Here is a 27,437-nt window from a genome sequence, read left to right on the forward strand (position 1 = left end):
GTTTGGACCGTTCATAATGACTAGGATGAGATATTAAAGTGAATGTTTTTACTCTATGAACTTTAATGTTAAAGTAATTACTTACTGCTTTTTATTTACCGTGGGACTTCCACTTCGATGACGGGGAATGATTCAAGCATGGGAATTTATGAAAGATACCCCAATACTGGAGAAAAAAAGACTTCTCAGGAATTACAATTCAGGCATGCCATGACTGTGTACTCAACAGAGTGGACAGACCTACTAGAGGTAGCAACAGCTCTGGATCAAAGTGTTTCATCACACAAAAACCTGTTCCGGGAAGTAATTACAACTATTTGCAAAACCCTACAAAAAACAATGCTCCTGAATGTCTACAATGCCTCAATTGCTCGTGGGGAAAAATATAGCTGCACTGGCAAATGTTTATTCAAGGTGGCACTGATGCCACTGTTGGAGGAGGTCTATGAATTATTCAGCTCAAGCTTCTGCATAGGGCTTTCTATATTGCAAGCAGCTTATTCAAAATGGGTCAGGTTGAAAACAACACATGCTTGATATGTGAGAAAGGCACAGACCCATTACTACACCCAATTTAGTTATCCAGGACTTTACAACCTTACTGCAATGTAACTATAAAGGAATTACAGTTGATAGTAGACACCAGAGGTCTGATAACACTAGTTCATTATCCTTGGTATACCTAATGATGCCTCCTGCTAAATAAACTTACATTCTGCTACTGGGGATTATGATTGCCAAATGACATAGCACTGTATGGAGAATCAAGTCTGCACAAAGGGGAAAAGGTGGTAAAGTGGCAGGAATTAACGTATGACAGGTAACTAAGTGGTGTATGACAGTAGGGACTGCCGAAACAAATTTGAGAATGTGTGTGGTATATGGTGGGCCCACTATGGAGTTACAGATTAGAACACCATGTAGCAGATTCCAAAGGTAAAAAAAACTTGCTTTTCTGATGGATGCTTCTAACCACAGATTTCTCAATGTTTAAACAGATACCAAAGTAGTACCTCCCAAAAGGTGGAGGGGTTCAAGGAGGGAACTTCACACCAGGAATGCCTGCACGATAGAGCAGGCAAAAATGTCAGTCTCTGCAAACCTGCAAGTCAAGGCAATCAATGCCTGAAGGCCCATATACCTGCCTGGCAGATGTCCAGCACTGTAACACCGCAGTAGTAGTGGTCTTAGATGTGGTAGATTGAGATTAAATTAACTGAGAGGCTCCTCTTTATCCAAGTAACAACATGTTTTTATGCAGAGAGCAATCCATCTGGTTAAGGACAGTTTCTGGGACGCCTCCTCTTTCTTCGTTGCAGGTTACCACTAGAATTCTGGAGGTCTAGATAAGGAGGCAAATTGTCAACTTCATTATCACCACTATGAGGACTATCATGTATTTTCTGTACACCTGGGTTAGCACCAAACAAGACCTTTATGCTCCTCATGTACTGGTGTCAAACCATAGGCACTGCTGGAAAACTTTCCAATGCCACTGGCTGTGCCTTAGTGATCTCCGAACAGGACATAAGCCGAAGTCTAGCTGAAACCTATTCCAGATAGCAGACCAGCATTGGGTGGGATTGGGGACCGGCGTCTATGAAGCTAGACCTAGTGTCAGCCTGATTGGGACCAACATAGCCCACATCAAGGGAGTAGAGGCATGGTCTAATCTGTTGGTGGCTAATGCCTAACAGGGTTAGACGGTGCCAGGGAAAACCAGTTAGCTGATGTCAAACTAGGAGCCCTGAGACCAGGGTATCCCAAATTGTCCGGCCTCTATCTGCTGCAGAGTTGCAGATGGCCCGAGAAACTCGGGCACACACATTACAACTGGCGAATTGATCAGAATAAGAACAGCAGGCTGAGTCTGGGACCTCTGAATGCGGATTGCACGAACCCTCTATCGAGTGCGAGCAACAGGGGAGAACTCCTTTCTGGACTTGGTGTTTGCACTGAAAACATAACCATGGGTGGCACACTAGAATAAGTTCAAGATTTGGAGCATGACTGGCCCTGCTGATTATGCTTGGTGATGTTAGGCTTTATCTCCAACTCCCTGCTGGATTGTAGATGCATGAAGGAACATTTATCTCAGGACTAGAAATCCTGCTTGATCAACAACACAAAGACAGATGTTAGGTGGGTCTGTGACTAGCATCTGCTTCCTGCTGGCACGGCACAGCTTAAAGCCTGTAATTTGTGTGAGATATCAGCAGTGCCTTGCTGCAAAATAATTTTGGAGGTCGAAAAAAACCCCAGTTTTGGATCTGTAGTCCGGATCTGTGAATGGCGTGGATTTAAAAGAACTGACATCAGCGCACAGAGACGGATTCTACATAGCTTTGCGCCGTCTCTGTAGGTGTGGGGGATGTCATCACAGAAACCAATGGCTTCGCATACTGGCTTGCAGGAGCAATTGATGGAAATGGTTTCAGATCCAGTCTGGTGCCTAGGGTAATGAAAAAGAAAGGAATTTTCTGTTAGAAGTATCCATCGGAAGATTTAGTCCCACAATGCATTGTTGCAAATATTTTTTCTTGATTTTGTTCTCTTGGTTGTGATAAAAATGCAATAAAAAGTTTTTTAAACCCACTATGGAAGACCAGGATGGAGAATCCCACTATGCAGCCTGGAAAGAAGAGCTGGCCAGCACTGAAGTCGTCTTTATGGGTGAATGCATACCAGTAAGAGAACAGGATACCACATCTGAGGAGTCCGATATGGAGAAACAAACCATCTACACTTTGTACTGCATGAACTTCATGATCGGCTTTGGCAGAAGTGAAAATGGAGTAGAAGCATATTGAAACGTCTCGGCCAAGTCTACCCTCTTACAGGTAGGCTCCGGGAACACAAGAATGTATTCTGGTAATTTTCAACTTCTGCCGAATGATCAATTTCATCTTGACGGAGGGTCAATGCTTGGATATCCCCAAGAAGATTGAGAGCATATAGTTATTTAGCAAACACTCATACTGTTCTAGATGTCTGCAGAGCTTGCCAACCTTTGAGCTTTGAAGAGGTTATGGACTGCTATCATATGTATGTTTACTGATTGCAATCTGACTGTCTGATGTTCCTTGGAGAGAATAATGGACCTTCTCCTGATTAGAACCACACATGCTTAAATCAGAGTTGCCAGCAGTATTCAAATAAGAAGGAAACTGTTACTTACCAGTATGCATCTGTTCTTGGCATGTAGAGCTGCAAAATTCATACTTGTGCATAGATCGCCATCTGGTGTTGGGCACGAATGTTTGCAGTTTGTTGGAGAAGTCTTTGTAGTCTCAAGATAGGTGACTCCTTTCCTCCCTTGGACGTTCGAGCGCATGGGCATAGACTCCATCCCCAGATTGTTTTTCGCCATGTAAGGAAATTATGGAGTTTGTCAGAAACAGAAAAGAGGACCATGTGTAATGTATTTAAGATAGCACTGGAACAGATAGAGGCACTAGGGAGGTGGGTGGGCATATGAATTCTGAAGCACTACATGCCAAGAACAGATGCATACTGGTAAGTAGAATTTTCCGTTCGAGGCATATGAGCTGAAGAATACATACTTGTGCATAGACTGTATAGCAGTACTTTCCCTAAGCGTTGGTGACCTGTATCTGTTGCAGTGGTTTGAAAAGGTGTTTTAAGAACAGCCTGGCAAACAGAAGCCTGTTTTGCCTGCACGTCTACACAATAGTGTTTGGTGAAGGTGTGTTGTAGACCATGTCGATGCCTTACAAATGGCATCTAAGGGAATGTTCCATAAGAATGCCATGGAAGCCCCTAGTTTTCATGTTGAGTGCGCTCTTCAGGGAATTGTTAATGTGCGTTTTGCTGTTTGGTAGCATATTTGGATACATTTGACTATCCACCTGGCAATTCCAGCTTTGGAGATGGGGTTTCCTTTATGAGGTGGAGAGAAAGCTACAAACAGTTGGTTTGTTTTTCTAAAGGGTTTGGTCCTGTCAATGTAATAAAGTATAGCTCTTTTGACATCTAGTGTGTGAAGAGCTCGCTCTGCTACATAATCTGGTTTTGGGGAAAAAAACGGGTAGCTCCACAGATTGAATGAGATGGAAAGCAGAGATTACTTTGGGAAGGAATTTTGGATTTCTTCTGAGAACAACCTTGTTATGGTGTATTTGTAAGAATGGTTCTTGTATGGTTAAAGCCTGGATCTCGCTTACTCTCCTGCGAGAGGTGATCGCGACTAGATAAGCTACTTTCCATGTAAGGAATTGCAATTCGCGCGAAGGTTCAAATGGAGGGCCCATTAGCCTAGTAAGGACAATATTTAAACTCCACACTGGAAAGGGTGGGATTGTAGAAGGAATTATCCTTTTAAGTCCTTGCATGAAACCTTTGATAGCAGGCACCCTAAACAGTGACAAATGTTGTCTGTTTTGTAGGTAAGCGGCAAGGGCAGCCAGATGTAGTCTTATGGATGTATATGTTAGATTACATCTTTGTAGATGCAGTAAGTAGCATATAAAGTTTTTTATTGAAGCATCTAGTGGGTCAATTTTATTGTTATTGCAGTACATAACACATCTTTTCCATCTGGCTGCATAGCAAGCTCTGGTAGTAGGGCGTCTTGCTTCTTTAAGGATGTTTGTTCAATCCGGTGGGAGGTTAAGGTAACCGAACTCTAGGACTTCAGGAGCCAGATTGCCAGGTTCAGTTGAGCTGGATCTGGATGCCTTATCTCTCCATGGTTCTGTGCCAGAAGCTTTGGGGAGAGGTGTAGTTTTTGGTGTGGTACTACGGAAAGTTCCAGGAGTGATGTGAACCATGGTTGCCGAGCCCATGTTGGAACAACTAGGATAATTTTGAGAGACTGCTGTTTCAGCTTTCCTACTACTAATGGAATGAGTGGGAGTGGCGGAAAAGCGTACTCAAATCTGCCTGACCAATTCATCCATATCGCATTGCCTTTGGACAATTGGTGTGGATACCTGGCGGCGAAGGTTGGGCATTTTGCATTTGTGTGTTTGCCAAACAGATCTATGTCTGGGTGGCCCCACATCTGAAAAAATGGATGAAGAACCTGAGTATGAAGTTCCCATTCGTGTATCTGCTGTGTCTGCCGACTGAGCAGATCCGCGATCGGATTGTGTACGCCTGGAAGATGTTCTGCTAGAAGGTGTATCCTTTGTGGTATGGCCCATCTCCATATGTTCTGCGCTAGTTGAGAAAGCTGCAGAGAATGTGCCCTCCTTGTTTTTGTATATAATAATTTGACATTGTTTTGTTGATAAGATGTGTCTGAAAGGATTTCAATGCCAGAAATATTGCTAGCAATTCGAGTGATTGATGTGGAGCAGTTTTTGTTGAGAGGTCCACCTGCCCTGAATTGTATGGTTTAAGAGATGTGCTCCCCAGCCGATGAGCCATGCTTCCGCTGTTAGCACCATCGGTGGAATTGAAAAAAAAAAATGATCTTCACCAGCTCTTGGTTAAACTCTTACTCATGAGAGATAGCTACCCATCCTGCTGAGGGTATCCACTGATTAATTGTCCACCCCAGGCCTGTGCTCCCCAGTCAGCAAAATTCTGTGACAGATAGCCCAGTTCCAGAGATGTTTTAACTATTCGGACAGTGCTAGGGAAATTGTGTAGCGCTGATGGTTTATACAGAACCCAGTAGTTGTGTTGCCTGTTCTTACAAGAACTGAAGATTTGTTTAGTCAATGGAGAAAGCACCGCACATCACGTCTGGAAGCATTAAACACCGAGAAGTTGATGTGAAATTGTTTGTCTCCAAGCAGAAACATCTGACTGTCAGATCCTGCAGGTAAGTACCCCATCCGTCCAGAAGTGCACTGTTTGTCATCAGAATATGAGCCTCTTCTAAAGAGAAAGGTAAAGCTGCTGTTATGTTAGATGATATTTTCTACCATTCCAGCACAGTATTATTCAGGGCATTAACTAAACTCTATCTTCAGACGATATGGACACCTAAACCCACTGAGGATCCAATTAAGGTTTCAAAAGCCAAATGTTCCGTCTGCAGTACCGTATTAGTAAAATACACAAAGATCTCATTCCTATAGGTGATTTGAAGGTGCGTTCTGGATTATCACAAGAAACAGAATGCGCTAGGAGGGTTTCAAGTGAGACCTAGACATGTTCGGTTAAAGACCCATGGTTTGAAAAATATTTAGAGAACCCCATGTCGATGACTTTGCAATTTTACATAACTTACCTTTCACAAGCTAGTCGTCTGAGTAAAGGAAGAGTCAATGTCTTTTATACCTTAAAAATTCTATTCTGCTACAAGTACCAAACTCTTTATAAAATGTCTGGGAACTGATTTAAGGCCAAATGGTCCTACCTTAACTGAGGATGCCACCCGGCTATTTCAAGATGTGAGGTGTACTGGAACATTTAAATATATGCATCCTGAAAAAGCAGCAAGACTATGTACATGGCATTTTGAAACAGTTATAGTACTTCCTGTAGTGTGACCATACTGGAAGGCTGTTTTTGTAGGTGGATGTTGAGCGGTCAGAAATCCAAACTGGGTTGCCACTCTTGAGACCTTTGCTGAACAAGACAAAAATCCAGAGGAAAAAACTTGTAGTATGCTAGGATTTGGGGATGGGCTCGAACAACACCTTCGCAATCACAAAAAGACTCTTAAGTTGTAATAGTCGTAGATATTGATTGAAAGTCTTAAGCAGCAAGGTGGGTGGTGGCCTTCGTAAAAATCTTAGAGCATGACCATAAAGGACCAGACCTAAATTCTCTTGCCAGTGGAGTTCATTTCTGACCATTGACAACAGAAAGTGGAGATTTTTTTCCCTACTGAGTTTGATTATTCAAGGATGGTGTTGAAAGCAGATGGGGCCTGTGGCGAGTCAATGCCTCAGCCAGCACTACTGTTGTTTGGACTGGCCTTTGTCTCGGTTATGAGATTGTGGACTACCATAGAAAGAGAATGCTGAATGTTGCTGCTGGATTGGATAATAGGATAACTGGCGAAAATAAAGCTGTTTTGGAAGGAGAGGCTGAATTATTTGTGGCTGTTAACCTTCTCTGAAAGACTGCATAACTAAGGGTCTTGCACCCTGAAATTAAATTGGTCTCCTGCACTCCAGTATTATGAGGAATCAACCCCTGCCCATGTCTTACTGTATTTATGGAATAGTAGCCTCAATATGACATCCCAAAAGGTGCCCTTTGTCAAAGGGCAAATCTAAAAAGCTGCGTAGCTCCTCAGGGCAGAAAGATGTTTAAAGTAACCAAGCTGTTGTCTTAGAAATGCTGACCATCATTATCTGACAAAAGACAGTAGATGCTAAATGCAACTCAGCATCAATCACAACACCGTATCAATCATTGCCACTGCTACTTTCTTGCCTTCCTGAAGAATAGCTTTTGCCTCCTGTCTTTAGGTAGACTTATAAATAGGATGCTATGTGCACCCACATATGGGCATATCATGTTGCCCGCTTCCTCACCCATCTTGGCATAGGCGTTTGCTTCTCTGAATGAGGTAGCCACAAGTGTAGACACTTTGCTGCCAAAACTATCCACTTTCTGCCCTCCCCGTCAGAAGAGGCCGTGAACTGGGAGCAGAGTTTAAGCTAGACCATGAGAAGCCTGCATTCCAGCATTAAGAGTGTTAGCTCTGAGAGAGTGGGAGTAAGCTCAACATTATCCGGAGTGCCTGAAGGGAATTGCGATTCTAAAAAAGGAGAAATTCCACAGGGACTTCACTGTATTGGATCTCAGGGCAGGGTCAAGGCCCTTAATGGGCATGGGGCACTGATGGAGCAAGTGGTGTGTTCTCGATTAACAAAATCGAGCCCTGTTCTCTAACCATTTTCTATCTTTTTCACTTGTTCTTATCTTTCATCCGAGTCATTATCTATATTTCACTCCCACATATACACTCACAAAGATGGAACTGCTTTGTCTCAGTGTACTGGGTAGAAGTGCTATTCTCAGTTTTCTTAGGAGGAATATACAAGGAGTAAGAATTCATGATAGTCAGAGGCAAGAACTGAAATGTACCTTGTTGGAAGAACGGCATTACCCGTCTGTCTACATTTTCTGTAACTTGATGGAGGCTTGGCTGGAGGAGCTACTTTCTACAATACATTGCATGAGTTAGTGTGTGTGTGAGAGTGTGTGTGAGAGTGTGTGTGTGTGTGTGTGTGCGTGCGTGCGTGCGTGTTGGAGTTCTCCCACGCGGGAGTGTGTGTACGGGAGAGAGAGAGAGAGAGAGAGAGAGAGAGAGAGAGAGAGAGAGAGAGAGTGGGTGTATGAGCGAGTGGGTGTGTGAGTGAGAGTGTGAGCGAGTATGAGTGTGTGTGAGTGTATGAGCGAGTGTGTGTGAGAGTTTGTATGTGAGCATGTGAGTGTGAACAAGTTACTTGCCTTCTATAAAGCAGTTGCTACCCATAGATTACTCACCTTGTGAACACCTCAGGCGCTACACTAAATCAGGAGGTTTTTCTCAGAAATTCACTTGTTAGCCAGTAGGTAGCATTATGTGGCTCCATGTAAAGTTAATCTCTCCCTGGTAGGGACAACAGGGCGACATTTAACCACCACATCCGTCTTGATGTCAGTTTCCGTCTGATATCCGTCTGATATCAGTCCATGCCGTCAGACATTAAGCTCCCTTAGCTGTTAGTGATTATAGTTTACAGAATGGAGATCTCTCATTGGAATCTGTTTAAGATGTAGAAAAAAACAATACATTCCACAGTATGGAGAGGAGGGTGGGTCGGTGAGGAATCTGCAATTAGAGAGGGTATCGACGAGAAAGAGCATTACTGAAAGTAAGTAACTTTATTTTCCTACCAATATTTATAAATGCAGAGTCCTCACCTTGTGAATGGATACCAACGCAGTACACAGGTGGTGGGTCTGTGGAATGGCTCAGACCAAAAACTTCTGTACAACCGAAAAGGCAAAGTGCCCCTCCCACCATCCTTGGTTATCCAGGCATTAGAGCTTCATTAGCGTGTGTACCTGCCACCCAACGAATGTCCAAGATAGCCACTCAACACACCAGCATGGTGGTAGCAGACGTAGCTCTGGTGGAATGACCTTGGAGGCCTTCCAGAGGCTGTTTCTTGGCCAAGCACCAGAAGATCATAAAGCTAAACACAAAACATCTGGACATGGTCAATTTCTGCACTGCTTTTCCATTTTTTGTCCTAAAGAGCCCCACGAAAAGCTGATCGTTCACCCAATTGTCCTTGGCGCAATTGACGTAGAAGCCCAGAGTTCTCTAATGGGTCTAAGCAATGGAATCTTTCTTCCTCCTTGGATGGATGAGATGGAGCAAAGAATGCTGGTAGAGTGAAAGTCTTCGCAAAGTGGAAAAACAACGGTTCAGGGAGAAACTTGTTTAAAGAAAGTGCATCTATCCCCGTCCCCCAAGAGATTTATCATAACATATCAAAATAGAGACTACAAATAATATATAGGGATGTGAAAGTAAAAAGGAAAAAGTGCAAATACCAATAAGGGTAAATATACAAAAGTACCCACAAACAAGAGATTTTTGAAAAAGGTTTTTAGTTATTGAAATAACTTTTATAAAACATGTCAAAAAAGCAATACAGAAATGAACATATTGTGCTCATAAAGTTACCCAAACAAATAATGGTACAAATTACAGTGTAAACAGAAAACAACATCAACCACCATTAGTACACAACGCAATGCTGTGACAGGTTGTAAAAAAGAATTGGCCTTTGATCCAATCAATAGGTATCACAGATGATTTACCATTTCTCTTTTAAGTAGGGTCACAATACCTGGGGGCTTAACAAGATTGTGGGTCACTTTAAATGCAGGCACGTTATAATGTGCGACTCCACCACTAACACAAAAGAATTTGTACATGCCAATATAGTCCACATCTTAAAGGATCATTCAAATTCTAACTCTCAAAATGTTGTGTACTCCCTTTGGTGCCCCTGCAATTTAATCTACGTGGGACAGACTACTAAAAACGTCAAGTCACGTTTGATGCAACACAAGAGCTACATAGGGTGCAAGACTGAGTGCACCCCTGGCTGGCATCACAGTTTTTGGAGTATAGTCATACAGCAAATGATATACGATGTCAAATCATTGAGCAGATACAAACTCCACACAGAGGCAGAGATATTCAAATGATGTTAAACCGAGCTGAATGTTGCTTGATTTTGAAATACAACATTATTAACAAAGGGTTTAACACAGTAGAGGAGTGTAGCTCTGTAGTCCTGCACTATAATGGTGTTATCCATCAAGACCATGAGTACAAGATCTTTTTTTATATAATTTGGGCCTTGTTAGTTGGCTCTTGCTTACTGTAACCTGTATGATGGTCATTTTCCTTTTGAACTTTGCTTGCATTGATCCAAACTTGCATAATGATATTGGATACATATGTAATACTATGATTACAACCAAGGGCTGTTCTATTTTATGTTGATTTTTTTCTACAAAATCTTTTTTCTTTGACCCTTCACTGATTTTCTCTTCATTTCTTGGTCCAACACACCTGCAAATATGCAAACTGCTTGCTGGTGATTTGTCAATATTAGTTTGGATGCATTGCCTCTGAACTCCTTTCACTATTTCTGGCCGAAATGTTATGTTTGCTTGGATGGCCTATGATGTTCTGTATATTGCAGCTGCAATACTTTTTACGATTGCATCTGAGTATACATGCACACCATTCTGTTGGCATCTCCTCAACTATAATGTAGCATCTAATTTATGCGCATGTGCTTTGGTGCGGCAGTATGGATATCCTCCTTTTGTATTAATTCTCTTACTTTTATTTTTGTGATCTCATGTCCATTCACATTTTTGGGAGTTCTCTCGAATTTAATTTTTGTTTTAAATGGAGGTTGTGTGACTCCATGGTTAGGCAGTCTTTCCTCTATATCCATGGTGACTAATGCTCATTTAGACGCGGTCCCACGCAAGCAGTTCTTTCATGTGGGATGAAGAGCACTGCGCTTTAGCCTTGGAGTTGAATTCTTGCATGGGTAAGAAAGCTTTATTTTTGTTAATAAATGTTAAGTAATTGTTAGTCATCTTTTGATGCGACTGCGGCTATCGATTTTCCTTTGAGATATAAATAAATCTCAGTATTTCCTTTTTTTGCTTTAGTGAATTCTTAATGTGAATCACTTTTGCTTCGGAAGCGGTCCCATAAATAATGCTACCTCAAGACTGGAACTTAGATCCTTGTTAATGGCATAACTGTGGCAATCATTGGGAGAGGAGTTGGCCGAACGGCTAGGGCGGTCAACCTCGAATTTGGGGAACTGGGTTTGAGTCTCGGCAATGACGCTGAACATCCTGTGATTCTGGGCAAATCACTTAATCTCCCCGTACCCAACAAAAGAAAAATGAATGTGTCCACATGTAATGCAACTGGTGCTATGGAAAGCGCTCAGATACCCGATTCGGGTCAAGTTCGCGCTATATAAAACTCTGTGTACATTTTATTTTTATTTTTTTTAAACTAGGGTGCCCAGGTGAGTTTTTGTGAATCTTCAGTCGGTCTGTTTTTACATGCTTCTTTGTAGGCACGATTTGATCAATATATTTACTTTGTACAGCCCCACGATTAAGACGAGGCACTTGGATTCTTGGCGTGCCCATAGATTGCATCATCAGTAGGTTCCAATTATTCTCCCAAAAAATTGTATTCGGTGTTCTAAATCTTTATTGATTGTCTAGCCACACACGATGTCGGTGCTTTTCTTTCCTCTTCTAATCTGTGGGGACTTACTAGGTCTCCTTCACCCATAATATATTTTTTGGGCTTTCCACAAGTTTAGTCACATATATTTGATTATTGGCACTCATTTGTCTAATTGTCCTGCATTTTGAACTATCTTTTTAAGTTCTCCATAACCGTTCTAGCCCTTACCTTGGCCTTCTATGGTTATTACTATCAGTATCAATATAATTGTAAACGTTATGATCTCAATTGCAGATGGCTTCTGATAGTTGCTCTCAAATCTTGGCTTCTGTCCAGATGTTGACCTAATAAACTGATAAAGTCAAAACGCCGTTGAAGTTCCCCCTGGGAATTAAGAGGACACATTTATTGAATCATTGTTCCTGTTATATATTGGATATTCTCTGTATTATTTTTACTCTGTCGTGTTTGTTTTCTATTTACAATGTAAGTTACACCATAATGTTTTTTATGTGCAACTTTATGAGCACCATATGTACTTGTCTGTATTGCTTTTTTGATAAGTTTTATAAAAGCTATTTCAATAACTAAAAAACCTTTTTCAAAAAGTTTGTTTGTGGGTACATCTGTATATTTACCCTAATTGGTATTTGCACTTTTATCTTTCACAACTTTAATTATTATTTGTAGTCTCTATTTTGATATGTTATGATAAATCTCTTTAGGCGGGTTAGATGCACTTTCTTTAAGCAAGTTTCTTCCTTAACCGTTGTAGCGGTCATATTGTTTATTCGCCTCAGGTTTTGGGGAGTAGGGCAGCCCCTCCTGCAGGTAACCAATGTGGAAAAACGTCACAACTTTTGGGAGTAATCCAGCTCTAGACCTTACTTTTTTTGTGAACACATTTTATTGGTTTTCAAACTCTAGTACATTCTACTTATTGATCCAGTCAAGCCGGACTTACAAGTGTTCAATCCTCGTATATACAGATCTGGATCTTAAAATATTTTAATCTCAGTACCAGTTCAAAACATTAAACTAAACTGTTCCCTCCCTCCCCCCTGTGAGTCAGTGTTGTGTGAGATGCGCGAATTGGCTTCTTGCTATAAGTAGCATACGTCAGTGTCATATTTAGGTGAGGGCGAAGGCAGTCATAGAGCGATTTAATAACCTGGTGGGTACGGTTTGAGAAGTTCTAAGTAGCAGGTCACATTCGTAAGGGTGCGCACCCTCCAGGGAGTGCTCACATGTATCTCACAGGAATTCCTACAGGGGTCCCCGGGCAACGCAGCTCTTAGTACTAGCTTGTGTGAATAGCATACAGTTGCTGGATAGAGTACGTGCACTTCACTCAGAACAGCAAGCTGATGTGGGGAACACAGTGTTGAAGATAAATAACCTTAGTGGGCAGCTGTGCCTAGGCTCAAATCAGGCACACATCAGAAACATGAGAACCAATTTCAGATCCTACTGGGGAATCACAAAATGTTTGGTGGAAACGTTAATCAGTCCTTTTAGAAACTGCATCACAGGTGATTTAACAGAAAAGGCTGATTAGGTATTTGCAGAAAAGCAAATAAGGCTGACAAGTAACCTTTAACAACAGTCACAGCAAGGGTGGGCTAATAAGAGGTATAACAGGCCAACATCAGATAGCTGGCTTGCGAAGGTTGGCTATGTCGAGAAGAACATCAATATTTTTCTAGCGCCCTGCACAGAATCATTCAGGTGGCCCTCCGCCAAAACCATATTCACTACTTCAGGAGGGAGGTCAGAAGCAGTTAACTGTAGTTGCACATTCACCAAGCATGGAGGTGCAAATTGTGCAAGCCTGGGTGCAGGACCCTGCCCAACTGCGTAGGGTCAAGACCCATGACTTCACTCCACCCAGCTTGCTGCAATACCACATGGCAGCGGTGTTATCCATGAGAATCTGCACCAGTTCCTCCCTTAATGGTCGGGAGGAAAGCTTTTAGTGGCAAGCGATTCACGTACAACCCCAGCAAACTGCTGTGGTGGTGTGTGTCCTCCGGAGATCAGAGATCACTGAACTAAACCTCTGCTAAATGGCCTCCCTAACCCAACAACGTTTCCTCCGTCACTATTGTTAACTCTGGGTGGGGAAGAGAGAGAGAGGTCTGCCACTGGTCCAATAGTTTTCTAGTGGCCACCACTGCAGGTCTTTCGCAGTCTCCTACAACACCTAAGAGTTGGACAGGTTTCCTCTGTGTAGAGCCCATTGAGACTTCAGATCCCACTGTGGAGCCCATATGTCACCTGCCGTGGTTCGCTAGCAGTATACCAAGAGGTCTCAGAACTGCTCTCACAAGGCCAAGGGTTGAAACATTCGGATCATAGCCCAAATGTCCTGAACTCGTCCCGGCAGTGGAAAGGCTTGGAACAGCACTGTGTCCATGAGGACATCAATGGACAGAACTTAGCAGTAATGTGTGATTTCGAAATACTAATGGAGAAACCCCAAGATACCAGTAGGTTGGCCATCATCTGGAGGTGGTTTATGACTACTTGAGGAGAGCCTATCTTTAGCAACCAGTTGTCAAGTTATGGGGAGACTGGTTTCCCCAACCTCCTAAGATGGGCAGCAACGATCATAATCTTCTTTATGAACATCCTAAAGGCACTGGTGAGTGAAAACTGGAGCATGGAGAACTGAAGGTGCTCATCTCCGACTTGAAACCACAGAAAATGTCTGTGTGATCATAGAACAGGAATGTGTAAATAATTGCCCTGCAAGTCTAAATCCGCCATCTAGTCACCCTGATTCAGGGAAAATAGAACTTGAGTCAGAGTGAGTATCTTGAACCTGTCCTTTTGGAGGAAGGCAATGAGAGAGTCCTCAGTCCTTCTTCGACACCTGAAAGTAACAGATGTAGCCACCAGTCCTGATTTCTGATGCCAGCTCCCAAGAGAGCCAGGACTTCTTTACGTAGAATGGACAAGTGGTCCAGTGGAGGATATTGCAGCACTGATGGCATACATGGAATAGTGGCTAGGAAAGGTAGGGTGTAACCACCCATGACGATTTGGAGCACCCATCTACCTCATGTGATGCACTGCCACCTGTGGAGGTAACGACTTATCCTTCCTCCAGCTGGGTGAAAAAGCAGCACTGAGAGCAAACTAAAGGGATTTTGCAGGCAGCAGCAGAAAGAGGGTCAAGGCAGGGAATTGGGTAGAGTGTGGCACCTGAGGAAATGGACCTTGACAGTTGAATCCCCAATCTTTTTCACGAAAGGTTAGGAAGGTATGTTGTTGAGTAGGTAGGTTTTGGCGGGGAAACAGCCGCACAGCCACTACAATGCAGAGGGAGCATGTTGCTGCCTTACTCTCTTTAAAATGCTGTAAGGCAGAGTCTGTCTTGTCTCCAAAGATATGGGTGCCAATGAATGGCAGGTCAATGAATGACGCTTTGACATCACTGGAGAAACTCACTTATCTGGTCCACACATGTTGTCAGAGCACCACACTGGTACCAATAGCCCTGCCCAAATAGTCAGCAGTATTTCCGCCTGCCTACTGGAAGGGGAGAAAGATCCTGGTATTTCCCAGGTGCCCATTAGGCTGACGGCTTTGTTAAAGGGAGGGGGTGTTTCTCAGGAGGTCTGACCTTGCTGCAGGAGTTCTGTGAGGACTAGTTTTGACCTTAACTGCACTGCTTGATTTGAAAAAAGAAATAAGTGTCAAATCTCTCGTCAGGAGGCCACTGCAGCTTGCACCACACACTGCCACTGACAATGATAGTAACAGCACAACTGCTAACCATCTTACTCCTACAAGTGTGACAATTTGGTCTATTTCAGGCCCCCCAACAGGAATAAGAATAGCTTGGGGGGCGTGGCTAACAGTTGACGGGAATGGCCGCTTGCTAGCTCTGCTCCAGAGCGCCACTCCCAAACTATCTGGATAACTTTGGGTCCGCTGGCCCGATTCTCGCCCCTGAGGAACTCCATGGTGTGCTGCGGTGACTGGCGAGGCGTGTACCGAGCCTGGGGCGGATTGGTGAAGTATTCCGTAGAGCGCTCCTGCACACCGGATCAAAACTAGATGCCTTGCCGGCGGAAGTGAGGCCGGGGGGCGGAAGCACACTACGCTATACCGCAGTTGCGGCCTGATTTTGTGGAGGCCGAGATTGTTGCCAGTGAGTTCGCGCCGACAGAGCTGCGCCCTGCCGCACAGCGGACGAGGGGAGAGGTTTAGCCCCGAGGCCCCTGGGAGGTCGGGGTTAAGCTGCTGATCCTTGAGACCCCACTGCGGGAACGAGTGCAGGCTTAATAGGGCGGGTGCGCACATAATCGTGAGCGGCCCAGTGGCCCTGATTTCAGTTTGAGCCCGCAGGCTGCCTAATAGACTGCTGCGCTTTCCTGGGCTTTGTAGTGACTGTGGGTGGCCTTGAAAAAGGGGTTTGTGTATATCGTGACCGGCGAGCCTTGCCAGATGCAGCCCTGAGTACCCGGAGTGAGCACCACCGATTAGCTGGATCCCGCCGGAGTTCGGGGACCAGGGGATGTTTTGCGGCATGACCCTCTGAGGTCTAGATAACGACTTAAGCCAGCAAAGTAGGAGATTAAGGCACTTGCGCGCTGCTGGAAAGGAAACTGCGCTTGATCATCTCTGTGTGTTGGGGAGCGGGAGTGACTCTGCGGGGTTGCCTGCATTCCTGATTTCCCTGCATAATGGCCTAATCTATATAAGGCGCAGCGTAAGGAATGGTGACTGAGGAACCTTGATTGCCAGGCAGAGAGGTGCTCCACCCGGCTCAGGTTAACGATAAGGGCAGGCCCGGTCCGTGTAGATTCCGTTGAGGCGAGGTGCACGCAGTGTGTCCAACCAAAAGTCCTGTAAACGGGGTGCCCCACGCAAAAACCGACAGGCCGAGTGGACGACTCCACTGCAGGTGGCGGGGAGTAGCGGTCGCACCCCAATATCAAGTGGTGCCACCGAGACGAATATACCATGGCGTCTGGGCGCAACAACTGGACGGCAGCGCAGACCAACCTGGAGAAATTTGCACGGGAAAAGCAACAGAGTGAGGACCGAGGGGAGACGGCGGCCCCAAGTGATACCATGGAACCTACGAACAAGGATATCCTCGAGGCAATCACGGCAATAAGGACTTCCCTCGAGGTGAAGATAAATACAGTGGCAACAAAAGTGGCGCTGATTCGGGAAAACATGAAGAAAGCGGAGCGTGTGGGGACAGTAGAGAGCACCACCAAGGAGCTTGTCACAGATACCACACTTCTTAAGAGGCAGGTGACCGAGTTGCGCTCTTCCCACGAGGCAATGGCTCTACAGCTAGATGATTACGAAGGAAGGATGCGGCGTAACTACGTCCGCATTCTGGGTGTGCCGGAAAGCGCAGAGGGACAGGTCGCTGACCTTTTTGTTGAGGAACTAGTTCTTAAACATCTACAACCACGTGGACTTTCCAAATGCTTCTCGATCGAAAGGGCTCACTGTGTGCCGGGGGGTCGGCCGAAGCCGGGTGCGCCCCCGAGGCCGCTCCTAGCCCAGGTGTTTAATTTCAGAGACCGCGATGTCATTCTCCAAACGGCGAGTTCTTTCCGGACTTTACTCTGAGAGTGCAGAAACGAAGTCGCAGTTTCCTGGAGGTGAAGCAGGCCTTCCGAGACCAAGAGGTTAAATATGTAACTATGTTCCCTGCCAAGCTGAGGGTGGAAGCTAATGGCAAATCGTGGTTTTTCACTCGATCGGAGGACGCCTGAACCTTGTTGGAAGGCTGGCGCACGGTCGAAAAGAAGTCGAAAATAGGATTCTCCGCTGCTGATGAAGCGGAGGACTGGCACCAGCAGAAGCGTTCGCCTCCGCTCTCAGACTCCGATTCCCAAGGGCATACAGGGGGGCACTGACTTTGGAGTCTGGTAAGACTATGCTGTATGAATCCCGGACTCTGGAAGCCCTCTAGAGCGAATTAATGATATTGCACAAGGTCTGTTACCCCAGTGTGCTGGTGCAATGAATAATGGTTTGGTTGGTTGGGAGGGGGGGTGGGAGGGGTCCCGATGTATATGCAATGCATTCAGCCGCAGTTTAAGGTGTTGGCCCAGCACCCTACTGGGCCACTTACGGTTTTGACTTTCATGTTATTTTTCACTTTCAGTCGTTCTACAGTTGCTATTTCTATTGATGGGGCCACAGGCGCACCTGTGATTGCTCAAGGGCACCGCTGGATAGCAATTGGGTGCCGCATTAGATCACTGGTTTGTGCTTTGTCTCGGAGGGGGGGGGGGGTCGGTTCAGGTGAGATAACGCGTGATGTAATGGCATGTGTACATCTTATTTGGCATCAAAATCCAACTTATGGAAGATATGTTTCAAGACATCGTAATGTATAGTGGCTGTCTGGGGGTCGCTCTGGAGGGTGCCTCTGGGGGTACGGGATGTGACAGACTATCCATAGTAATCACTGTGCGACTGCTCTATGCTAATGGTAACGGGTAAAGAAACTAAACTATCCACCTGGAACGTGAACGGGCTGGGGGACAAAATTAAAAGAGGCATTGTTTTACAATATATCCATAAACATGCGCTTGACATAATACTGCTTCAAGAAACTCACCTGATAGGAAATTCACGCATGGCTCTCAATAGGAAGAAGTACCGCATGTTAGCACATTCGGGCTTCACTACAGGGTCAAGAGGGTTGGGGGTTATCTTACGTAAAGGCTGCCCATATGTAATACAGAACACCTGAACAGATCCTCAGGGTAGATATGCAGCATGTACTGGTACATGGGAGAGTAGTCTCAATGTTATTTCCGTATATGCCCTGCCTGGATTGCAGCACCTAACTTTGAAGGATGTGGGGTCGTTATTATTGGACTTGCTTGTGGGATCATTGGTAATGGGAGGTGACTTTAATTTGACAATGGACGGCCTACTCGACCGGTTCCCGCCCAGACGTGACTCGACGCAAAGCTCACAACTCCGTGATTTTACTAATGCTTTGGGGATGGTAGACATATGGAGATGGTCACATTCCCATAACACACACTACACGTTTCAATCAGGTGTACATGGCAGTCAATCGCGGATTGACTATCTGTTCACTCATGCTCAAGAAATACATGATTTCACGGACTCTACTTGCTTGTCGCTAGGAATTTCGGATCACTCCCTTGTTCGGACAGTCCTCGGTGCTCAACGCGCTAGACGTCCCGGCCCAATCATGATACAACCATGGGCACTAAAGATCCCACACATTGGAGAAAACCTGCAACAAGACACAGATTATTATTTTGAATAAAATGTGAGATCAGTAAAGTCGGCAGTGACACTCTGGGGTGCATATGGCACAGTGATCAAGGGAAGGGAGGTATCTCGGATGTTGGGCCACAGAACCGAGCGTAACCAGAGGGTGGTCGAACTGGAAGCGGACATTTTGCAACTTGAGGGGACCATATCTTAGGACCCTGATCCTGACACTCAGCACCGACTCAACATTAAAAGACAGGACTATAGGCAGCTGCTTCTGTAAGACGCCACCATGCGTTCCCTGCCTACTCGTCACCGGATTTACGAGCAGGGTGAGCATACAGGTAAACTTCTTGCATGGCTGGAACGCAAGGAACAGTCAGCGAAATGGGTAGGAGCAGTAAAGGGTCCTAACAACAATTTGATCACTGACCCACAAGGTATAGCGGACACCTTCGTGGCCAATTTCGAGAAGGTATACGGGATTCCACAAGCCACACAAGCCTCAATGGCTGCAGATCTCCTCGCTACTATAGAGGTAGCATGCATCCCCCCGCAAGGTAGAGAGGCGTTGGATGTGGACATATCTGTAAACGAGATCCAGAAGACAATTCAAGATGATCGAGCCGGCAAAGCGATTGGTCCGAACGGGCGTCCTATCGAACTTCTCAAACCAATGGCAATGAAGTTAGGGCCTCATTTGCTAAATCTATATAATGAAAGCTATGAATCAAGGCTTCTCCCGGCTGATATTCGCCTGGCCACCATCGTGATTATTCACAAACCTGGTAAGCCGGCCGAAGATTGCACATCGTACCGGCCCATATCTTTGATTATGGTGGAAGCCAAAATTCTGGCCAAACTGTTGACTAATCTATTGCTCCCTTATCTAAATGATTTAATTCATCCAGATCAGTCGGGATTCATGGCAGGTCAGAATACGGCACGGAATCTGCGATGTGTACACGATGCACTGGGGCGAATAGACACCCTCGAGGAAGAAGGAATTTTACTGTCACTTGATGCCACAATGGCATTTGACACTATTGCCTGTGAGTATCTGTTTGCTGTTCTGGCCCGCATGGGGTTTGGACCCAAACTGGTTGGGTGGATTAGACTATTAGATACACAACCCACGGCGCATGTCTCAGCGAACAATCATCGCTCCACCTCTTTTCCTCTCTGTCGTGGCCCAAGGCAAGGATGCCCGCTGTCGCCACTCCTTTTTGCCATGGTGCTGGAGCCACTTGCAGTTTGGATTAGGGGAGACCCGGGCGCCAGAGGCATCAAATGGACGAGAGACCATGAAGACTGCATATCGCTCTATGCGGATGATATTTAGCTTTATCTTGCCTCTCAAGCGCTCTCGCTACGTCAGGTGTTACACATGTTTCATATATTAGGGGCACACTCAGGGTGCCAGATAAACTGGTCCAAATCCCAGATGTACGCGCTTTGGGGAGACCCTCCAAAAAGTCCTCGAGGATACAACATTCCAGTAGCGACCCAGGGATTCCGATATTTGGGCATTTTTATTACATCTGATGCTGCACTATTTTTCGAACGAAATCTCTTGGGCCTCTACAGCTGTTTAGGTCATATGTCACGCATTGGCGGGCACTGCCCCTTACTCTCTTGAGACGTGCATCTTTATTTAAAAGGCTCGCCCTGCCACGCTTTCTCTGTGCCCTACGAAATGCTCCCAATCCAGTTCCCAACTCTTATTTTTTGCCGATTGAACCGCGTGCGGGGATTATTGTGGGAGAACCGACCGCCGCGGATTGCCATAAACAAGCTAACTATGGGTTGGTATGATGGGGGTTTAGGGTTGCCGGACATGCGCCTCTATTAACAGGCATCGCAATTGATAGCCATTAACAGATGGGTGTTCGGACCACATGACGACCCTAGTTTTCGCACAGACCATTGCCTAATGGGTAAGGTGGGCTACAATAGAGCATTGTATACAAACTATCGGAAACTACGATTGACTGGCCCCACCGCACGTACGGTGGTAGTGTGGCATGGAGTCCAGCAAAGGCTGGGATGGCAGGGACGCCTGACTAAGACTACCGCCTTGTGGGAGCTGGACATTTTAGGCCTCCTTAGTACCTGTTCGGGGTTTAATAAATGGGACATGATTGGGATTTCTACAGTGGGGGACATGGGGGTTAAAAGGAAAGAAGGCAACGTTCGCGGACCTCCAAATTAAGTATCAATTAGCATTTTCGGAGGCTTTTCCATATTTCCAGATTAATTCGGCCCTCCCTAAGGATACCCCCCTTCCGGATTCCTCCCCGCTAGAGACAGACTACTGCTGGGCTCAATGGACCGTAAGGCTATTTCCCTCACGTATAAGAAACTCGTCAACAACCGAAACGACCCAAAGCTGAAGCTACAGTCGAGCTGGGAGACTGATTTGGGGGAGATGGCCACTGAGGACTGGAGGGAGGCACTGGCCTCTCCCTGAGAGGTGGCGATTCCGATGCGACTACACCTAGTCCAGCTCAAGATTCTCCACAGGATATATTTATAAGCCAAATTGGGTAGGAGGCCTGATCCACTCTGCCTCCGGCGATGTAAGCAGACTGGTACATTCACACACATTCTCTGAGACTGCCTCCACATACAATATTGGATAGAAGTCACCTGATAACTGGCCAGGGCTTGCAACAAACCCATACAACCATCTCCCACACTTTATATCCTTAATATCTGGTAGGCTACTGACCTCTCGCAGGCAGAGCAGTCATGGACCACGATGGGCTGGATTATAGCAAAATGAAATATTGCCCAGAAGTGGGGGGGTGGACACTACACAGCAAGTACGCGACTGGGCAAAAGACATGGACTATGCCATGATTGCAGAAAAAACAGTGTATAAAGGGAGAGGGTGCCCACGAAAATGGGATCATAAGTGGGGAAAATGGAATAAATATAGGGGTGAGATCTGCATGTCCCCTACTGTGGAATTGCGGAGGGAGAGACAATCATTGTTGGGGAGGATGGGTGAGATGTTGATGGCCCCCGCACCGGGCAGCCGAGCATAACACACAACTGCATACAGACTAGTAGTGGATTTTCTCGCTGTTTTGACCCAAGCGCATAGCTGTAACCATAATAGAAATATAATGCTGCCTAAGATTGTAGTCCAAAGTAACCCTGATTGTTTGAAGGTTGTGAAACAATGCTGAAATCTTGTGTAACTCAGCCAAAGGTGTCTGTATAATGTCTTTAATGCTTCAATTTGTTCTCAATAAAAACAGTTTACATTTTTTTTTTTTTTTTAAATGAATAGCTTGGGCAGCAGGTGAAAGTCATTTTTAATGCATCTTGAATTAACAATTAACTGCTGTTGTGGTCAACTCTAAATTAGCCACATAGCGTCACCTTGTGGGAGGCTGTCACAAGCGCTAGTGTTGACAATTAAGTGCTGGTGCCGAGCACTGGAAACCACAGGCTAAAATTAAGTACTACTCTACTGTAGGCAGTTGAGGGTTGAGGACTTCTGCTGCCCTCTGGATCACTGTGAAGCAGGCAGATTCCGCCATGGAGGGGCCAAGTGAAGAGTTGAAGCCAGAGTCAAGGGGAATGTAAAAGCCACCAGCATTCTGTAGGACCAAAATATTTTTTGCTTCTCAAATAAGTGTGACTCAGTATTTCAGTCGTCATCATCATGCCGTTCTGGGTACCTCACCCCAGCGCGATTACAGAAGTTCTATCCCTCCACACCATTCTTATGCCCCAGATGCTGCTCCCCTGCTGCAGACTTTCGCCACATGTTCTGGAACTGTCCCGCCCTTCACCCCTTTTGGCAAGCGGTACACAACACACTGTCTGACCTGACAGGTCTCACTACACTATCCACCTGGGAATCTAGCGCATTAGGCATCTTCCATGTCCCTAAGCAAGCCCCAGTGCATAGGCGCTTCGTGTCCTTAACGCTCCTGCTGGCGAACAGATGCATAGCCATGCGCTGGCGATCCCCGGAGGGCCCCCCTATAGCAGCATGGACGGGGGCAGTCGGTAAATGGGCGGCGGCGGAGGAGGATGCTCTTAGAGAGGAAGAAGCCAGGGGTGCGCGTAAATTTCCCATATCCATGGAATGGGCCATGCTCCTCTACAGTTTTCGACAGTCCACGCGAGTGGGTGACCCACCTACCCCTTCCCCCCCCTCGACTCGGGGAGACCGTTTACGTCTGTCTGTTGTCCCCCTCCCTGAGGTAGGGTCCGGATACCCCCTGCATCCTGATTGACTTCCCACCCTTCTGGAGTGCAGGCTGAACAGTTCCTTGGGCCCGTTTATTCCCCTCCCCCCCCCACCCCCCCCGGCGCCCATCGCCGATATTTCCATCACGCTAGCGCCCACATGCTTCCCCCCCACGGTTTTGTCCCCCCCGTTTTCTGGTAACACCATTACACGGACTGAACAGGCCCCGATCCCCCGCCCTTTGAGACGGGACTTTATATTCCTGTTATCATGCACTGTCCTCCTAGCTATACAGGTTCATTGTCTTCTGACCTGCACACATGGCTGCATGGTATGTATTGTTTCTGGAGGAAATGGATATTTGTACCAGTTGGTTAAATAAAAAACACGTTGCACGCATGGCTGACTGTTGAGGCCACGTCAGCGGCTTATTCACACTGTACCGTATACTTTGATGCAACAATAAAACAAATTTCAAAAAAAAAAAAATCATCATGCCGTTCTGGGTCAGAAAAACCTTGGGGTAACAGCAGCGAGCCTTCGGAGTCTGAGTGGAGTTTTGACTGAGCTGGGTGCAACGTCAGCTGAGGTCGCTGTCGATTCCCTTCCAAGTCCAATAGAACTATAGGTTTTGTATATCACGTTTTTGCTAATGTAATTACATGATAGACCATCGCAGGTCTCTTTGTCGTATGAGGAGTCTGAGTATCCGTTGGTTCCGGAGTTAGGGCAGCCAGGTCAAAGGGGTCAAGAGGTACAGTCTGTGTCTAGGATTAATCTGACAGCGGGAACCCCACTAGTAGCAACCTTGGATCCGTGGCCCTTAAGGCGCACAAGAAGGAACAAGAAGGGTATAAAAAATAAGCAACATGACCTCTTCGAAGTCTTAAATTAGTTGCAGTGTCGCCAACTAACACAGTATGTTGGGTTGAAACTGGACTAAATTAGGGAATGGCTCCATTGAGAGAGAACGGAGCGAGATAGTAAGGTGCCCTACTGTCCGTGTCACTTCAGGCTGACAGCGAACGGAAAGGGAGTCTCACTTGGACTGCTTACGCTTCTTTTTAGACTTAAGTGATGACTTGGAGTGGGATGAAATTTCTGGGGAACGGCCTCAAAGACATGCTCAACTTCAACTAGGCCCTCTTGCCCTCAGATGGTATTTGGGTTACTCTGAGGGCCCCGACACCAGTCAGACCTTGTGGGGGTCCATCACAGACATCTGTTTGTGGCAAACCTTGCAGTGTTTGTATCCTGTAGTGTTTGAGGGGAAGACATTTCCCTTCCACACTCAAAGACGTTTTGTCGAAAAAGTTTTCTGTCAGTGATAGAATGGAAGTAGCAAGCTCAAGATCCGCATTGAAAAGCACAGAAAGAAAGGAATTGAAGTTAACGCACAGAGGTAGCAGTTACATGTGGCCAGACTCATTTCTAGGGTGAGACAAACCAGATGAGAGCCACATGATGCCACCTAAGGGGAACAAAATGGAAATTAAGATGAATCTCCTAATCCATTGCCTGGGAATACACAGGGTGAGGAATCTGCAGTTATAAGGATCCACTAGAAACTGCACATTAAAAATGGAAATTCAATAAAAAGATAGAGGACAAACAACAGTTGAAAGGCAGAACCTTTTTTCAGGGATCCAACTCAAAGAGTGGGGAAAAAACAAAGGTGGAATAACGGTCACTGTGCTATTATTGTGGAAATGATAAGGAACGTTTAAGAAACAACATACTTCTTCTTCAGTGTCGCTGTGCATGCTTATGGAAACATTTCTCTTCAAAAGGTAAACTTATTTTTGATATTCTTACTGGCTTCTGATACCCGGCACATGGTATTAAACAATAACAAATGAAAAGTAGATGTATTGACTTAGGCATTGTTTTGCTTTTGAGATTTGTTTCCTCTCTTTTGTCAGTGGTTTCCAGGATCATGAATGGGAGCAGTGCTATTTAGTGTGTATGATTAATAATGACGATCCTCTCAGAGAGCCAAGTCACTAGCACAGAAACGTATTTGGGCAGGATCACATAGTTATGCCAATGGAAGTAAATATTAGCATCCAGTTCTTCTTTTAGCGCAGCCAACACCATGACCACAAAGAATTGGAAAAACACAGTATGAACGTTAGTGGAGAAAGTGTGTTTGTTCATGAATTAATGAAAAGGAGAAGCCTGGTTTGGTAGTATTTCCTAAAAAGTGAACACATTACATAAATGATTTTCTGGTGATAGGTAAGAATACACGCATAAGTGAGGTGTGCTGGTAAGCGGAATTATTACCATCTGAAGTATTATTAGAATGTGTTGCAGCAGAGCAGTTTCATGCCTAAATTATGCTTAAGAAAGCAATAATATGCTGTATTTCACTGCTCTTTGCAGAAGGCTTTTAGGTGCGAGTTATGCTTTGGCAATTATGGGGAGGAGCTCTACATCTTCTTTCTCAGACCTTCCTACACCTGTATCTGGAAATGTTACCCACTAAGTTTGCCATATCTCCCTAAGCACCTTGACATGGCATTAACACACTCATTAACAACTTCATAACCAAACAATAAAATCTACATACTGTTGTATGGTGCTTCAAGCTGCTGTAGTGTTGTTTCGTAAGTCAACTGAATCTTTGGATTGTCCAACCACAGCTGCAACTAAATGGAAACAAGATTATCTGAACTGTAAATTACCGACATAAAATATAACCATTTTACAAATACAGGTGTTTGTTTTAATTCTAAGGAATATCAAAATTATGGTGCACATTCATTAATCTTGCACAGAAAAACAATGACAATGGCACAGTTCTTCTAAATTATATAAGAATTTAAATGACACTGCTAAAGAACCTAACAAGGTTAAATACTTGGATATGGTAAAATGTCTTTGTACATACGAAAACATTTGTAAAAAAAAACAGCAAGGGAAAGAAATCATTTTAAATGCATTGTGTGTCTGGGCCTTTAGAAACACAAATTAATGCAATGCAAATCTCATAACAGCCGTTGAATACTATTTTAATATGCAATACGTTTAATAAGAGTTTCTAAATTAAAACAACATTGAAGTATGTTTATACGAGCCACCATAGACAACGTGACATTACCTTTCCCAGTTCCTTTTTCTGTGGTTCTTTAGTGCAAAGTCCACGGGAGCAGAAAAGGGGCACAAAGGATGTAGGAATGGTGTCCTGCGAGTCACCTTATCTTACATCATCATACTTTATAGAGATTGGGAAAATGTGTGTGCTTCTAGTAGTATGACCTTGCACCCTTAATTCAGTACCTTCACAGGTTGGTCTATGAAAAACTGTAGTTTGTAGTTCTAACTTTTGATGCAAACCTCTCTCACTAATTGTAATAGGTTAACAGAAAGGTAAACCAGGGCTTTACAGCCTGTTTTGTTGGATAAAAACGTAAATGAATGAAATTATCCATTTATTACTGTGGTTTTGAAATCAAGGTACAGAATTGATTTTTATTCCCGGTAACAGTTTGAGTACTTACTGTGCGGTTTCTTATGAAAAGGAAAACCTTCTGTGTTGGTTGTGGTCCACTGATTATATCGGGGAAACAGGCTGCTTCTTGTGATGTCATTCGATCATGGGGCAGCCGACTCTGGAAGGCTGCTCCCTCTACACCTGACAGACAGAAGGAACATGCATGGACACTGTGCTAAATAACTTTGTATTTGCATCTCACACAATAGAAATTCACACTTTTTGCATGCAGGATATTTAAAAATGACATTCCCACAATCACAATTTCAAAATCTGAAAGAGCTAGGGAGATGCAGGTGGTGGAGAAACAAGTAAAGTAGGAAGGCCTAAGAAATCCATCATAAAATTCCGTAACTCTGCTGACATCTTCATTCTGCTACGTATAAATGGATTTACACTATCCATAATTTATATTCAAGTAGTGGGTGCTCAAAATTAACATAACCTACATATATAACAAAATAGGTACATTAAAAAAAACTCACTCAAAACTCATTACGGTAAGTGAATCATTTATGCATTCATTTCTTTAGATAGCAACTCGCCCATCTACACATTGCATTGTAAATGCATTTATATAGCGGTTACTACCCCGACGAGGCATCTAATCGCTTTTTCGGCCAATAGCAAGCTACTCCGGAACCATAAAGGATTAGTGGTGAATTAGTATAGTAAAAACTGAAAGTAATTTGAGTGGTGAATAAGTTAGTCTGTTATTTGGATTGAGATGGTTAGTGCAGGGATAAAAGAGATCGAGGAAAACTGGTTGCATTTATATAGCGCTTGCTACCCCTGATGGGGGTAGAAGAGTTTTTGCCGCGAGTAGC

General features: G+C 44.8%; 1 protein-coding gene across 3 annotated transcripts in view; it reads right to left on the reverse strand.

Moving 5' to 3' along the window:
• The window catches only part of KDM1A (lysine demethylase 1A), a 1,206,177-nt gene that overhangs the window by 1,014,098 nt on the left and 164,642 nt on the right, over positions 1-27,437 (reverse strand). For 2 of the 3 annotated variants that reach the window (XM_078682704.1, XM_078682706.1), the window contains exons 3-4: positions 26,618-26,751; positions 25,687-25,765 (exon numbers count right to left, since the gene is read on the reverse strand). In XM_078682704.1, coding sequence (XP_078538830.1) covers positions 25,687-25,765; positions 26,618-26,751 — 213 coding nt within the window. The remainder of the gene's footprint in view (positions 1-25,686; positions 25,766-26,617; positions 26,752-27,437) is intronic. The other variant, XM_078682705.1, reaches the window with a different exon arrangement.

Source organism: Lissotriton helveticus, chromosome 3_1, assembly GCF_964261635.1.
Source record: "Lissotriton helveticus chromosome 3_1, aLisHel1.1, whole genome shotgun sequence".
Lineage (NCBI taxonomy): Eukaryota > Metazoa > Chordata > Amphibia > Caudata > Salamandridae > Lissotriton > Lissotriton helveticus.